Source organism: Phoxinus phoxinus, assembly GCF_949152265.1.
Source record: "Phoxinus phoxinus genome assembly, chromosome: 1".
Taxonomy (NCBI): domain Eukaryota; kingdom Metazoa; phylum Chordata; class Actinopteri; order Cypriniformes; family Leuciscidae; genus Phoxinus; species Phoxinus phoxinus.
In genome coordinates this window covers 39,906,026-39,920,898 of record NC_136876.1, presented here as the reverse complement: position 1 = coordinate 39,920,898, position 14,873 = coordinate 39,906,026, and the positions used below count along the sequence as shown (strand labels likewise).

The 14,873-nt window shown below is 39.9% G+C and overlaps 2 protein-coding genes across 8 annotated transcripts in view; both read left to right on the top strand.

The window, feature by feature from the left end:
• The first annotated feature begins 73 nt into the window (after positions 1–73).
• On the top strand, positions 74–12,283 carry chmp6a (charged multivesicular body protein 6a). Of its 2 annotated transcripts, none has more exons than XM_079611260.1 (8): positions 74–294; positions 2,065–2,174; positions 2,311–2,398; positions 2,491–2,577; positions 7,072–7,137; positions 11,000–11,080; positions 11,213–11,279; positions 11,380–12,283. In XM_079611260.1, the coding sequence occupies exons 1-8, from the start codon at positions 229–231 to the stop codon at positions 11,427–11,429; spliced, it is 615 nt and encodes a 204-aa protein (XP_079467386.1). In that variant the 5' UTR covers positions 74–228; the 3' UTR covers positions 11,430–12,283. The 2 variants fall into 2 exon arrangements, with proteins under 2 accessions (XP_079467386.1, XP_079467387.1); XM_079611261.1 differs by having other exon boundaries at positions 113–294; positions 2,068–2,174.
• A 308-nt stretch (positions 12,284–12,591) lies between these two features.
• The window catches only part of baiap2a (BAR/IMD domain containing adaptor protein 2a), a 98,011-nt gene continuing 95,729 nt past the window's right edge, over positions 12,592–14,873 (top strand). For 5 of the 6 annotated variants that reach the window (XM_079637831.1, XM_079637829.1, XM_079637826.1 and 2 more), the window contains exon 1: positions 12,704–12,897. In XM_079637831.1, coding sequence (XP_079493957.1) covers positions 12,826–12,897 — 72 coding nt within the window. In that variant the 5' untranslated portion in view covers positions 12,704–12,825. Of the gene's footprint in view, positions 12,898–14,873 lie in introns of all 6 variants that reach the window. The other variant, XM_079637830.1, reaches the window with a different exon arrangement.

The window sequence follows — 14,873 nt, the reverse complement described above, 5'->3', positions numbered from 1 at the left end:
CATACACCTGTACAAAGCGAAAGAAAGGGGCCGCCAAATAGTCCCATCATAGACGCTAGAGGGCGCCGCTGAGGGCCTCCATAAACACAACACACGCGCTTAAAGAGCCATATGAAACCGCTGACGCACCGGAACACATCTTTCCCATGTGTTTTGAAGTAAAGAGCAGCTAGCATTTCAGATGAGATAACATTAGAAGAGACGCGGGGATGTGGTGGTTTATTCGCGATGGGAAATGTTTTCGGCAGAGAAAGACGCCCCAGTCGAGTGACAGAGCAGGACAGGGCGATATTGGTAAGAAGATCAATCAATAAGTCGATCAGCATCATCACACTCTCTCTCTCTCACACACACACACGCGCGCGCGCGCGCGCACTTGTGTAGTGTAGAGTTTGTGTCGTTGCATACACGTGTAAACATAGCACACTATACTGTAGTGTATACTCTGCGAATGAAAGGATTAGATCAGCTGTCCTACTTTACAGAACACAGAATACATGTCTGTAGAAACGAGTGTATTACAGTATGCTATAGAACACAACAGAACAGAGTCTGTAGAATAGAGTAGAACAGATCTGCGTCGATTATTGAATAGAAAAGAGTCTAGTACCTATATAACAGAACAGTTCATTATAAAATAATGTAGGCTACTACAAAAGAACACAGTCTAAGAATAGAGTAGAACTACAACTTTTATTGAATAGAATGAAATGGAATAGTATCAATTGTTGAACATAATGTATTAGAATAAAATGCAACAAGTGTAGAATACAGGTGAACAGAGCTGTATATAATAGAATACAGCTGTAGAACAGATAGAATATAGCAGAACAGATCTGCATCGATTGTAGAATATGTAAAATAGAACACGGTCTGTTTTAGAACAAAACAATCCTCGAGAATAGAACTGGTTATAGAATAGAGTAGAACATATTTTATTAAATAGAATTAAATGGAATAGTATCAATTATAGAACATAATGTATTAGAATAAAATGCAACAAGTGTAGAGTACAGGTGAATAGAGCTGTATGTTATAGAATACAACAGAACAGGTGTAGAACCGAATAGAGCTGAACAGATCTGCATCAATTATAGAATAGAGTAAAACAACAGTGTGTTATAGAACATAACAATGTTCGTGAATCGAGTTTGTTATAGAATAGAACATCTTTTATGAATAGAATGAAATTGAATAGTATCAATTATAGAACATAATGTATTAGAATAAAAAGCAACAAGTGTAGAATACAGACAGAGCTGTATTTTATAGAATACAACAGAATAGAGCAGAACAGATCTGCATCGATTTTAGAATATAATAAAACAATGTCCTATGTTATGGAACATAACAATGTTCGTGAATAGAGTTTGTTATAGAATAGAACAGTGTACAATATATTATAGAACAGAACAGTTTATTATAGAACAGAGTAGAACATATTTTATTGAATAGAATGGAATTGGAATTGAATCGATTATAGAACACGATGTTTTAGAATAAAATGCAACAGAATTGTATTAAGCAAAATAGAATATAACTATGCGTAGAAAACAGAACAACGTTTAATAGAATAATATATCATTTAGATTTACTGAAGAATTTATAGGGAATTCTATTCTACACTAAAATGTAAATATAAACTTACAATATAAGCTAATTAAGGGGCCGACTTACGTTTTTTAAATTAATAAAATAATTTAAGTAATTCAATTAATTATGTTATATTATATATTTTTAATGTATTAAATGTTTTAAAAATGCATAAATTCAACATTTATTTTCCCCTCCTCAATAACTAATGTTTTTTCACCATCAAATAATCACAGTTTCTATTAATAAGACAAGTTAAAAAAACAAGCAGCATTGTCAAAATGACAGAAGCAATACTAGAAATAATACTAGAGTCTTAGAATATTGTCTTATTCATCAGGATTATTCTTATTCGCTGTTGCACACAGATCCATGTCTGTTTAATCGAGAAACCGGCAGCTTTATGAATAAGAAGTGCTTCTGTAAGTGAACTGTCATGTTTCTACATCACATCCTGTCACTGGATCACAGCAGCTGAAACAGCAGAGAGATAAACTGAAACAATATCAGAAGAAAATCACGTCACAGCTGGAGAAAGAGAGACGCCTGGCCAAGCTGCTCCTGCAGGATGGCAAGAAAGAGTAAGACGTTTCAGATTGTGGAACCATTCATGATATCCGATCGCCCAAAGTGCATTGTGCTGACGTGGTCCCACATGGCCAAAGTGATTTCGGTGGGAACAGATTCACTGACACGTGTGACTCATGCGTTTCACAGGCGAGCTCTTCTGCTGCTCAAAAAGAAACGCTACCAAGATCTCCTGCTGGACAAGACCGAGATCCAGATAGCCAACCTGGAGCGCATGGTGCATGCGTTTACATGATATTATTCACATTTAAGTATGAAATCGTTACGAGATGCAAGATATGAATTACATTCTGAATATGCCTCATTCAGGTTCAAGACATCGAATTTGCTCAGATTGAAGTGAAGGTCATCGAGGGTTTAAAAGCTGGGAACGACTGTCTTAAGCAAATTCATGAGGTAAGTCTCTATATAAACTGAAAATATAGTTTAAAGTCAGCATGAAATGGACGTTGTTCTCTATTGTGGCGTAAATCCGAGTGAAACGGCTTCTTGAACGAGAAAAAATGTTGGGCGGGGCTTGATTCTATCCATCTGTGAATTGATTGGATGGTTGTGGTTTGCTATTGGTCGATCTCATGTGAGTGACAGGTTGCCCCGCCCTCACGCCAGGAAACACATCATCAGAGAAGAGATGTCGCTGCAAGAGGGGAGGGGAAGTTATTCTGATTTTAAGAAAGGACGTGCACGGATAAATCATTTATAATAAATCCCATTAAGAAAAATACGAATTTGAACTCATATTTGCTGTATTATAACAAGTGAACGCTCCTGCAGAAGCTCGGTAATCATTTATCTGCTGTTATTGGGAGCTAAGATGGTTCATTGGTCTGTTTTGGTGTTGTGCAGTGGGCGATGTAGTTCGTAACAGTGTGTTTTGGCAACTGTTGCTCATTGTTCTGGGATTAAAGGCTTAAACCTAACACTCTTAGATTACAGCAGAGCTGACCTGTCTTTGTTTTGTCCTGGGCTAAAGTACCATGAAGACCTCGGAATCTCCAGAGTCCCTCGAAATCAACAACGGGGGGCTAAATCCTTTTTAGCTAAATCACACATTTAAAGCGTAACTACCTTAGCAATTGTTATCACCCATTATTACATGGCTCGGTTGAATTCTAATGTAAAATGCGGTCTGTTATTTCTTGATAACACACCGCTGCTAAGTAACAGACCGTTGCCATGAAAAACAGAGCGTTGCCATGGACGCAGGATTCTAACCGTAGAGACGGAACGGACTATTTTCTTTAGCGGAAGCCATATAAATCGTTTTTAAATCAATAAATTCCTTTTTAAATCAATATTTTGTGTCAAATTATTGATTTATTTGGTAGGTAGCCATGTAATAAGCGGGATAATGTAGAGCGAGTTGGTTGTTATAGCGAATACAACTCCCTTCACGTCGGGCTCATAATCAGCCTGTCGGGAGTTGTATTCGCTATAACAACCAACTCGCTATAAATTATCCCTTACTTATATGTGACCCTGGACCACAAAACCAGTCATAAGTCACACGGCAGTAGCGGCTTGTCCATAGGGGGCGCTGGGGCGCCGCCCCCATCACCATTCAGAAATTAACATGTGTAAAAACATTATATTAAAATGTAATAATAAAAAAATTAAAAATAGTTTACTCATGTACCGGCTGGTAGTAAGAGCCTCAGAATTTAATAAAAACTGTCTTTAATCGATTAACTATTTACTATTTTCAATACGTTTCGTGGGCGAGGGACGCCGGACACATGGGTGTCTATGTGAGTACACAAATTCTCGGGCAGCATGTGACCTGAAGCTGGTCTCTGATTGGTTTCTTAAAGATCCTCCTCGGGGCGCAAGTCGTTGCGTCCCTGGCCAATCATAATTGGATACATGTTATTTTATCCAATCTGATTGGTTCTCGTCACCTGCCATTCAACTGTACGCGGCGAGAAATAACCTTGCTTGCTACTAGGCTGATCACTTTTTATTACGCAATGGCAGCAGTTAATCCAAATTCTGTTATTTATGTACAAAAAAAAACCTTTCTCAAGACTTTCGCTTGAAGAAAAAAAAAAAAAGATTAAGGATCTCGGACCGGAATAACCAGATGTACACATCCAGCAGCAGGCAAGTGACAGAGGACGACAATATCATTACAAACGGAGCTTTACGCGCGCTTGTTACGAGAAACGGAGCTGGCTGACTGGATGTGATGTTAGCAATGCCCTGTTTTGTTTTCCCTGTCTTCTTTTTCAAAGTGTGATTGTGGCTTACAGCTTATGAAACCCACAAAATCTAAATGTCATAAAGCTTTTCTGCTGAAGGAAGCATTAAGTGCTCTAATGTCCTGGAAGTCCAGTGTCAATGCAGCCGTCTACCAGGACATTTAGAGCACTTCATGCTTCCTTCAGCAGAAAAGCTTTATGAAGATGCTTTATCAAGATGAAGATGATTTTCAGCAGGATTTTCACCTGCCCACACTGCCAAAATAACCAAAACCTGGTTCAATGACCACGGGATTACTGTGTCACTACTACAGTGTGATTTCATGTAATATTCTAATTTAAAAAAAATTATTTCGTGGGTTCCATAAGCTGTAAGTCATTATGTAAGCCATAATCATCAAAATTATAACAAATCAAGGCTTAAAATATCTCACTTTGCAAGCAATGAGCCTTTTTTTTATAAAATTAGTTTCACATTTTAAGTTGAATTCCTAAAATAATTTAACTTTTCCATGATATTCTAATTTTTGGAAAGGGTCTGTATATAAAGGAGAGCAACATTATGTTCAAGTAGGAAACATGCTTTTTGTTACTACTTAGTTGGTCTGAAATAATAAAATAATACAAAGAGATCAAAATAGCTTTTTTGTTTCTGCTTTGTATCCCCCCCCCCCCCCCCCCAAATTATAAAAAAATGCGCCCCCCCAAAAATAATTATCACCAGCCGCCACTGCCACACGGGTATATTTGTGGCAATAGACAACAAAACATTGCATGGGTAAAAATGATCGATTTTTCTTTTATGCCAAAAATCATTAGGATATTGAGTGAAGATCATGATCCGTGAAGATATTTTGTAAATTTCCTAACTTAAATATATAATATATATATTTTTGTGAGTAGATGCAGCACAATCGCCAACAGAAATGAACAACTGTAAAGGCGATTTTCTCAATATTTTGATTTTTTTCCACCCTCAGATTCCATCTCCTACCCTAACAAACCATACATCAATGGAAAGCTTATTTATTCAGCTTTCAGATTATGTATAAATCTCAATTTTTAGGTTTTGTGGTCCAGGGTCACATATTATCAGACAATCAGATCTGTCTTTTCAGTCTGTTGCTCCCAGACTGTGGAACGCCCTGCCCTTGTCCATGCGTCTGGCAGACTCTGTTGTCTCTTTTAAAAAGGATCTGAAAACATGTTTGTTTATGAAGGCTTTTGGTTGATGGGTTTTCACTAGTGTCACTTTAATTTTACATTTGTATATTTTATATTATTTGTTTTATCTATTCTATTGTACAGCACTTTGTGATTTTATCTGTGAAAAGTGCTTTATAAATAAATTTTACTTACTTACTTACTTACTTACTTTTGCTGTTTTCGAATACAAGTCTTTGGAGGATTTGTGTGTTTGATTCCCACATGTAGAACATGAGTAAGAACACCTACAGTATATTTGCTACAAACTAAAGTAAATTAACATTGTCTAATAATTAGGGCTGTCAGAAGATTAATCGCGAATAATCGCATCCAAAATAAAAGTTTGTGTTTACATAATATATGTGTGTGTACTGTGTATAAATACACACACATTCATGTATATATTTAAGAAATATTTGCATTTATATACTGTATATACATTTATATAATTTATATTATATATAAATATTTTATATATAAATATAACCATTTTTTCTTAAATATATACATGAGTGTGTGTTTTCATATATATAAATAATTATACACAGTACACACACATATATTATGTAAACACAAACTTTTATTTTGGATGCGATTAATCGTGATTAATCTCTTGACAGCCCTAATAATAATATAATATAATATAATAACGGTTCGAAAGTTTGGGGTTGGTAAGAGTTCTGATATTTTTTAAAGAAGTCTCTTACAACTGGAAAAATATTTTAACTTGAATTTAAAATAAAGATGACAACACATTTGTCCTTGCATTCATTTATTTAATGATAGACATCTCTTTTATTCACATTTAAGTTGAACCATCAATTTCCTGTCAACAGATCAACTGAAATCACTTTTTTGTATCGATTTAAGCAAGACAAAGGCACTCATCTATTTAAAGGAAAATGAGTGTACTCATGAGTGTACTTACAGAGTATGCTCACCAAATCCCATTATCCCATTATAATTTTTGTTTTTGGAGGTCTCCTGTAATAGGTTTATATGTATCCAAAATGTATCCAAACCTTTAATTTGTTATTTGTTCACTTTGTATCTCTTTTATTTGTTACTGTTCATTTCATTTAGTTACTGTGGCTGACATTATGCAAAAAAAAACTGACCCCAAACTTTTGAGCGAGACTTTATGTATTGATTCAAAACTGCAGTAGAGGTGACAGCAAGTTCACATACACAACATGTGTTGTAGAGACATCAAAAACAGTTCTGTTCACACAATTCCTGCTTAAATAAGAATAACAGATTTCCATTTTCACTGCTTTATGAGCACATTTGACTGAAAACTGCACTATTAATTTCTGCTGGGTGTTTTTCAATGCGTGTCTCAGTGAGCAACAGTAACCAAATGGCGGTGGAGGTTAGCGAAAGGTCAATAATGTTATGAATATGATTATGAAGTTATTTACTGGTCTATTATGAGCATTTGACTGAAGTAATTTTTTTGTCACGGATTGATCTTTTATCTTCTCAGGTCATGTCAATTGAGGAGGTGGAGAGAATACTGGAGGAGACGCAGGAGGCCATTGAGTATCAGAAGGTTATAACTGTCACATTCAGAGCGACGCTAAATAGACTTCAAACACTTCAAAATCTATGACACTCATTGCATTGCATTACATAACACAATCAAACAAACCAAGCGACATTTATATTAAAGAAAAACCGCACAAGAACACTTTTAATAAATGTTTCTTGAGCATCCAATCATCATATCAGAATGATTTCTGAAGGATCATGTGACACTGAAGACTTGGAGGAATGAAGCTTTGACATCACAAATAAATCACATTTTACAATATTTTCAAATAGAAAACATTTGAAGTTGAAATAATATTTCACAATATTACTGTTTCAAATAAATGCAGTCTTTGTGAGCATAAAAGACTTCTTTCAAAACCTAAAAGAATTTTACCGGCCCCAAACTCTCGAGTCGTGACGTACAACCACCAAATCACCAATTTATTTATTACAAAAAAAGCTAATTTAGTTCTTTTTAAGTGTGTCTTGCCGCTATCGTGACATAATCCACCAAACCACAGCGTCTTCTGAAGCAAAAATATATGTGTTGTCTTAGAGAAATACTAATATTTTAAACTATTTTAACTATACATTACACTTCCGGCCTACTGTCTTAGACGCGTTCACAAGTTCAGTTTGCATGAGAAGCAATACACGAAAGCTCAAAGGATCGCCACTTCTCACGGCAACTTCACAACATCACGTGTCACAACGTCCATCTCATGAACCCTCGTATTGTCACGGGTATGGTGCGGATGAAGACAAGCAGAGGCACAATAGTTCCAATTCAAGCATTTACTACAACAAACTCACACAACTGGTACAGGCAGACGGGTAACATATACAACACACAGTAACATATACAAACACGTTCTTTAGTTTACAGTCCGGTATTCTGTCACAGATGGTTGGAAGGATGATGGAGACGAACGTGGAATTAATCCTTTCTTTAATAAAGTAAAGTCAGGATACAAAGGAACAGGTGAGACAGCATGTGAAACACAAACAGAAAGTCCATGATAAACGTGACATAACGCCCCCCTTCAACAAGGCGCGACCTCGCGCCGTAGAACAACAAAGGGGTGGGGGGGGTGGGCGCCCTGGAGGCTGATGAAGGGGTGGCCGATCTGGAGCAGGAAGCCTCCAGGGCGGAGCAGGCCTTTCTGGCGGCCAGGGCGGAGCAGGACGTGCAGGCGGCCAGGGCGGAGCAGGACGTGCAGGCGGCCAGGGCGGAGCAGGACGTGCAGGCGGCCAGGGCGGAGCAGGACGTGCAGGCGGCCAGGGCGGAGCAGGACGTGCAGGCGGCCAGGGCGGAGCAGGACGTGCAGGCGGCCAGGGCGGAGCAGGACGTGCAGGCGGCCAGGGCGGAGCAGGACGTGCAGGCGGCCAGGGCGGAGCAGGACGTGCAGGCGGCCAGGGCGGAGCAGGACGTGCAGGCGGCCAGGACCCTTCGGGCGGCCATGGCGGTGTGGACCCTTCGGGCGACCATGGCGGTGTGGACCCTTCGGGCGACCATGGCGGTGTGGACCCTTCGGGTGGCCATGGGAACCGTGTCGGAAGGGCCTCCACGATCCCCTCAGAGGACTTATTGCCCCCCCCCAAAATTTTCTTGGGGAGGTCAGCACTGGACTGGACCAGCGGCGAAGAGGGCTCTGAGCTGACCGGGGCCAGCGGCGAAGGCGGTCCTGGGCTGGACGGGACCAGCGGCGAAGGCTCTGGGCTGGACGGGACCAGCGGTGCAGGAAGCTCTGGGCTGGACGGGACCAGCGGTGCAGGAAGCTCTGGGCTGGACGGGACCAGCGGTGCAGGAAGCTCTGGGCTGGACGGGACCAGCGGTGCAGGAAGCTCTGGGCTGGACGGGACCAGCGGTGCAGGAAGCTCTGGGCTGGACGGGACCAGCGGTGCAGGAAGCTCTGGGCTGGACGGGACCAGCGGTGCAGGAAGCTCTGGAGTTGGAGTGGGGCTGGTGGCATCATTGACGGTGAAGGATGATCCGTTATTCCATAATACCCACTCCACATAGGCAGCAAAGTTCTCCCGAGGCCCATCTCCGGGCAGGCGTGCTTTGGCCTCAGCGTTGAGGCCTGCCCGGAAGAACATACAGAGGCTGATATCATCATAATGTACCAAAGGTACCAAGTCCAAATACCTCTGTGTGTGGGCCTCAAGAGACTGATCCTCCTGGGAAAGGAGAAGGATCTGGACGGCTGGAAGATCCATACTGTCTTGGTCGGTCAATCTGTCACGGGTATGGTGCGGATGAAGACAAGCAGAGGCACAATAGTTCCAATTCAAGCATTTACTACAACAAACTCACACAACTGGTACAGGCAGACGGGTAACATATACAACACACAGTAACATATACAAACACGTTCTTTAGTTTACGGTCCGGTATTCTGTCACAGATGGTTGGAAGGATGATGGAGACGAACGTGGAATTAATCCTTTCTTTAATAAAGTAAAGTCAGGATACAAAGGAACAGGTGAGACAGCATGTGAAACACAAACAGAAAGTCCATGATAAACGTGACACGTATGACAGTAGACCGGAACGGATGCTTTATAGTTAAAAGAGTTTAAAGGAGTGGTATAATGCCATTTTCACACGATGTAAAATAAGTCTTTGATGTCTACAGAGAGTGTATGTGAAGTTTTAGCTCAAAACACCCCACAGATATTTTTATATAGCATGTTAAAGCTACACTGTGTGGGATTTTCTCACATCTAGCGGTGAAATTGTATATGACTACCAACTGAATATTACTTTCTAGCCCCTCCCATTCCGAGGGTCGTTTAAACTCCTACGGTGGCCGTATTATTTCAAATCTGCCGGCAGTCGCGAGTAATCTCCCCCTCGCATTCGTCACGGTGCCACTGAGTGTAAAAACGCGAAAGGCGAAGCTTGAATGTCCAGGTATGATCCTTTTTTGGCGAATGTATTTTCAAGATGGAGGCGCAACATGGCTTCCGCCATTCGAGCGACTCGCTTGTATGTATTATAAATGGCAGATTCTACGCTTACGAGAATACTTTATTAGTTGGTAGGAGTAATTATACATTAATGAGCACATATAATTTTGAAAGAACAAAGTGTTTTTTTGCTAAGAATCTTTTAACCGTTTAAAATTGTCGCTTTTTGAGGGTGAGCAAAAATGCACCGTTTTTGTGTCTGTCCCTTTAAATGCAAATGTGCTGCTGCTCATGGCACAGTGGGCGGAGCTTCAACAGCTCGTGTCCTTTTACCTCACACACACACACACATGCACTGAACATTTTAAAACATTTTAGCCTTTTATGTTCAAAACGTGTCAGACAAAGATGGAGAGACTCAAGAAGAAGTGACAACATGTAGAAGCAACAGGACATTTCTGAATGGTTAGTTGATGAATTATGTAGCTTATGTGTAGTTATCTTCTAGTCATTGACTAGTATTCTGTCTTGATAATCCATAAATGGTGTCCCAGGGGAGGGGTTTATGTACATTTTAGGGTTTGTGATGTCTCTAACCCGTGAGGAATGTCGTGTAGTCCCTACCAGCCGTTTGTTGTAGTCCTTTTCTTTAAAAGCAAATATCTTCCTTTGCTTTGAACTTTGAGCGTCGTAACTTTGCAGATGTTGTTTATGCTCAAACAGCAACATTACACACTAACTAAAGTTATGAAAGTGAAATCATAATCAACCACCCCTTTAAAATATGAGGGGTTTTCTTTCTCCACTGTGGGCGAATTGATTACGTCACGATTATATTCAGAATAAAATATTGAATTCAAGCCTCTCGTCATCACACCTTCCTGCTGTCATAGCCTCGGACACTGGCCACACTGCTCTTCCCTGGTTTTTATTGCTTCGAATGTCTAACTGCTTCTTGAAACTTGCAGCAAATTGATGACCTGCTGGCGGGTTGGTTGACACTGGAGGATGAGGATGCTGTGTTAGCCGAGCTGGAGGCCATCACTCAGGTATGGGCATCTTTACCTGTCATCCGTCTTCATCATCATCGCTCGCTGCTACTGATCCAACGCCTCTCTCTCTCTCTCTCTCTCTCTCTCACTCTCTCTCTCTCTCTCTCTCGCTCTCTCTGTCCCGGCCAGGGAGAAGACATAACCCTTCCAGAATTACCCACAGATCCATTGCCAGCGGTGCCTACGGGAGAGACAGGTGTTGTTTTAGGACTGTCAAACGCAGCAGTGTGTGAGAGAATGACATGGCTTTTTTATTTGGCTTTCTGTCACTCTCTTTGTGCTCTGTGTCTTTGCAGAGAGAAAAGAGGGACTACTCAAGCCGGAGCGAGAGATGCTGGCAGCGTAATGTTTGATCTTACAACCTGGCTCTTCACTTTGGTTGCTAGGGAAATGTAATTGAGAGAAAAGAAGGCTTTCGTGGGATTGTTTAATAGGCGGCACGCGTCAGAAGCATTTCCCACGAGCATGGGAAACTTCAGGGAATGTCAGGGGGATTTTACTTTTTTGGGATTTCCAGACTTGGAAAAAGTCATGAATGTCATAAAAAAGGCCAGTTTACGGTAAATCATGAGGATTAAAATGTATTCACAAACGACTCTAATCATTGGTCAAAGACGTGGAATCCCTGTAGAACAGAAATGCTGTTGTGACAAATCAAGTTGCTTTGGATAAAAGCATAAAATGTGTATAAATTACATAGTTTACTTTGTCTTAGTCTACATTCTATTAAAATGGCTGTATGTTTTAGTATGTTCAAATTTCAATACTTTTCCATAAAAGCACATTTACAGATTAGTGTTAAATTATGTGATTTTTTACATTTATTTTTTGTATGCAACCCCTTTAAGAGCTTGGGTTAAAATCTGTGTGTTCTACAATGTAAACTAGATTGATTTCGTGGTTGTGCCACTTGGAGGTGTGTTAGCATCACATGACCACCAGGGGGCTCTTAATATCACTAATTGAGAGGAAATAAATCTGTGCTGACATATACAAACTGACAATCCTCTTCCGATGGCTTAGTTTGAGTTTGTAATGTAAACCTTCTGATCATGTATGGAAGTATTATATGAATCTGTGTGTGTTATTTTATGTATATTAGTTTTACGATTGAATTAAATGCCATTGATATATGTGTGTGTGTGTGTGTGTGTAGATAAATACATGATATATATGTGTGTGTGCTGTGTGTGTGTATTCTTTTTTTTATGCCAATCTATTGAAAACTACTTTCCAGTGATCACAAACGAGTGGAAGAGTCATGGATATTCACTGGTAAAGTATTTCCATTGAAAACTTGGAAAAGCAATCAGATGAAGAAGAACTATAGCCTACGATCTAAATGGTTTCTTTCCGACAAACTTTACACATTTATCTTACCCAGTGTGTAAGGAATTTGCTCTGCAAAGAACTAATAAAAAAACCTGTGTTCTGCAGTTTCACATATTCGAAGTGTCCATAACCAAACCTGACAAATAAAAAAATGAAGATCAATGTCCAGGAGCTCTAGAGGAATCACATCCGGGACAGGGCAGGCGCAGGTGAGCGTAGCCACGCCCCCAGTGCGTGTTTCCGTGTATGGGGCGTGGCTACTTCTGTAAGCCCCTCCCCCTCTCGGTTGCCTCCGCACGGTAGTGTTGAGCTGAGATCAGACTCCCGTGGATCGGAGCAGAGATCCGCAGCTGACCCTCATCACACAGACACTGTTCGGATAACACATCACGTTCAGGAAAGCACCGTTTATGGTTTTAACTGAAGATTTCACCATGTCTCGCACCGACGAGGTTCACCGCATTACGGAAAATGTCTATAAGGTAAAGTGCAATGATCAAACTGTTGGAACAACTTATCGATCACAGGTGGTGATGATCTAATAGGCGAATACATGTGTAAGGAAAGTGGATGCTTTATATACGAGTTATCGTCGTCGTCGTTGTTCATTGTAGTGCATAATATTGTTGTCTTGAGTGGGTTTATGGTTAGATTTGTCTTCATTAATGAACTTGATGAGAGAGCAAGTTTCTCGTTCGTGTCGCTGTCATTTAAATGAATCTCACCGTGAGAACAGAAGTGATTTTGCATTGTTCTTTACTTCTCTGCCACGAAAAGAATAGAATATTCTCTCTCTCTCTCTCTCTCTCTCTCTCTCTCTCTCTCTCTCTCTCTCTCTCTCTCTCTCTCTCTCTCTCTCTCTCTCTCTCTCTCTCTCTCTCTCACACACATCTACACACCCACCCACCTATCTAGTGATCGACGATCACTTTTTACGACAAACTGTTTTTTTTTTTTACTCTGTTTTACTTTTAAGATCTATCTAATCGACACTATTACTTTTTTACGACTGATACAATATATAGCCCACATATTATTTTATTTAAATGTCTGTTTTAAAATACCATAACAATAAAAAACATAATATTTATTATGAATATTTAAGTTTATTTAATTTATAAGAATGTTTCGTTTTTAATTTATGCTATAACACACTACGTTTGCTAAGTGGTCACAGTTGATTATGTAATGGGAATCAATCTATCTTTCGGTGTCCTCTCGCGCATTTTCATTCTCCCTCAGAAAACCTGTATTGGTTTTGGTTGTTTATTGGCATGTGCTCTGTCAGGCATTCCACAGGTGGTTCAGGGAGGGGAACGTGCTGGTGTGTGTGTGTGTGTGTGTGTGTGTTGCAACAGGTTCAGTCACTGTGTGTCAATCAATGTTTCCATAGATTCCCAAAAGGTTTGTGTTGCAGTTTTTGGTTTGTAACTTTACAACAACAAAAAAAAGTTAATACTCACCACACACCAGTAGGATTACAGCTCTCACCAGATACTTAAGCCTGTTAAATAGGCCACCTGAAGTCCAACACCTAAAAATGAGGACAAAGAAACTATTCTGGTTGATCAAGGCCAAGCGGATGTCTCCTGTATCTGGGGTGTTACTCTTAAAGCAATGGAAACCTAACTATGAAGAGCTTACAGCACAATTCACATCATATTTCATCTGACTGACTGATATTTAAATTCTAGTTTACTATGTCAGTCTGTATAGATTTACATTGCTTAAACCTAAAGTGGGTTAGACCTCACGGGAGGGCTTTGAATTAGACCACTAGCTGTCTGTTGGTGATCTGCGTTTGCGTAGTCTGTCGTTTAACTGAGAATCGCTGTGTGCCAGTTCTGTGTTGGAGTCGTTCAGGGATGGTGCTCAGCTGGATCGTTCGTCCAAATCCACCGCCTATTCAGATAGCTTGTTAAATCGGCCAGCTAAAGAACATGGATTGAGTTCAGAAGGAGTGTAGTATTGATGAGTGTGTATGTATGTGTGTGTGTGTGAGTAAGGGAGAGAGGGAGGGACAGATGAGATAAGAGGGGTAAACATCAGTGGAAGTGGTGGGATGTTTAACATCTGCTGAAGTATCACAGGAAAGATGGAAGCTTGTTTCTGTCAGGGTGTATAAAAAAAAAAAAAAAATGTCGTTTAGATTTTTATTTCACAAGTCGGACCGTTTTCTCACAATTGCGAATTTATATCTTATAATTCTGGCTTTTTTCCTCAAATGTGTCAGTGTCTCTAAATTGCAAGTTAACGTGCAATTTAGACTTTTTCTCAGAATTCTGAATTTACATTTCACTGAATTCTGTTTAAATCTTACAATTCTGTCTTTTTTCCTTGAAATCTGTGTTTAAATCTTACAATTCTGACTTTGTTTTCTCTGAATTCTAAGTTTACATCTCGCAATTTTGAGACTTTTTCAGAATTCCGAGTTTAAATCTCGCAATTCTGACTTTTT

Coding starts and splice junctions, on each gene's coding strand:
- chmp6a (XM_079611260.1), top strand. CDS start 229: ATGGGAAATGTTTTCGGCAGAGAAAGACGCCCCAGTCGAGTGACAGAG. Junction 2,175..2,310: donor CTGCAGGATGGCAAGAAAGA/GTAAGACGTTTC, acceptor TGCGTTTCACAG/GCGAGCTCTTCTGCTGCTCA. Junction 2,578..7,071: donor GTCTTAAGCAAATTCATGAG/GTAAGTCTCTAT, acceptor TTATCTTCTCAG/GTCATGTCAATTGAGGAGGT.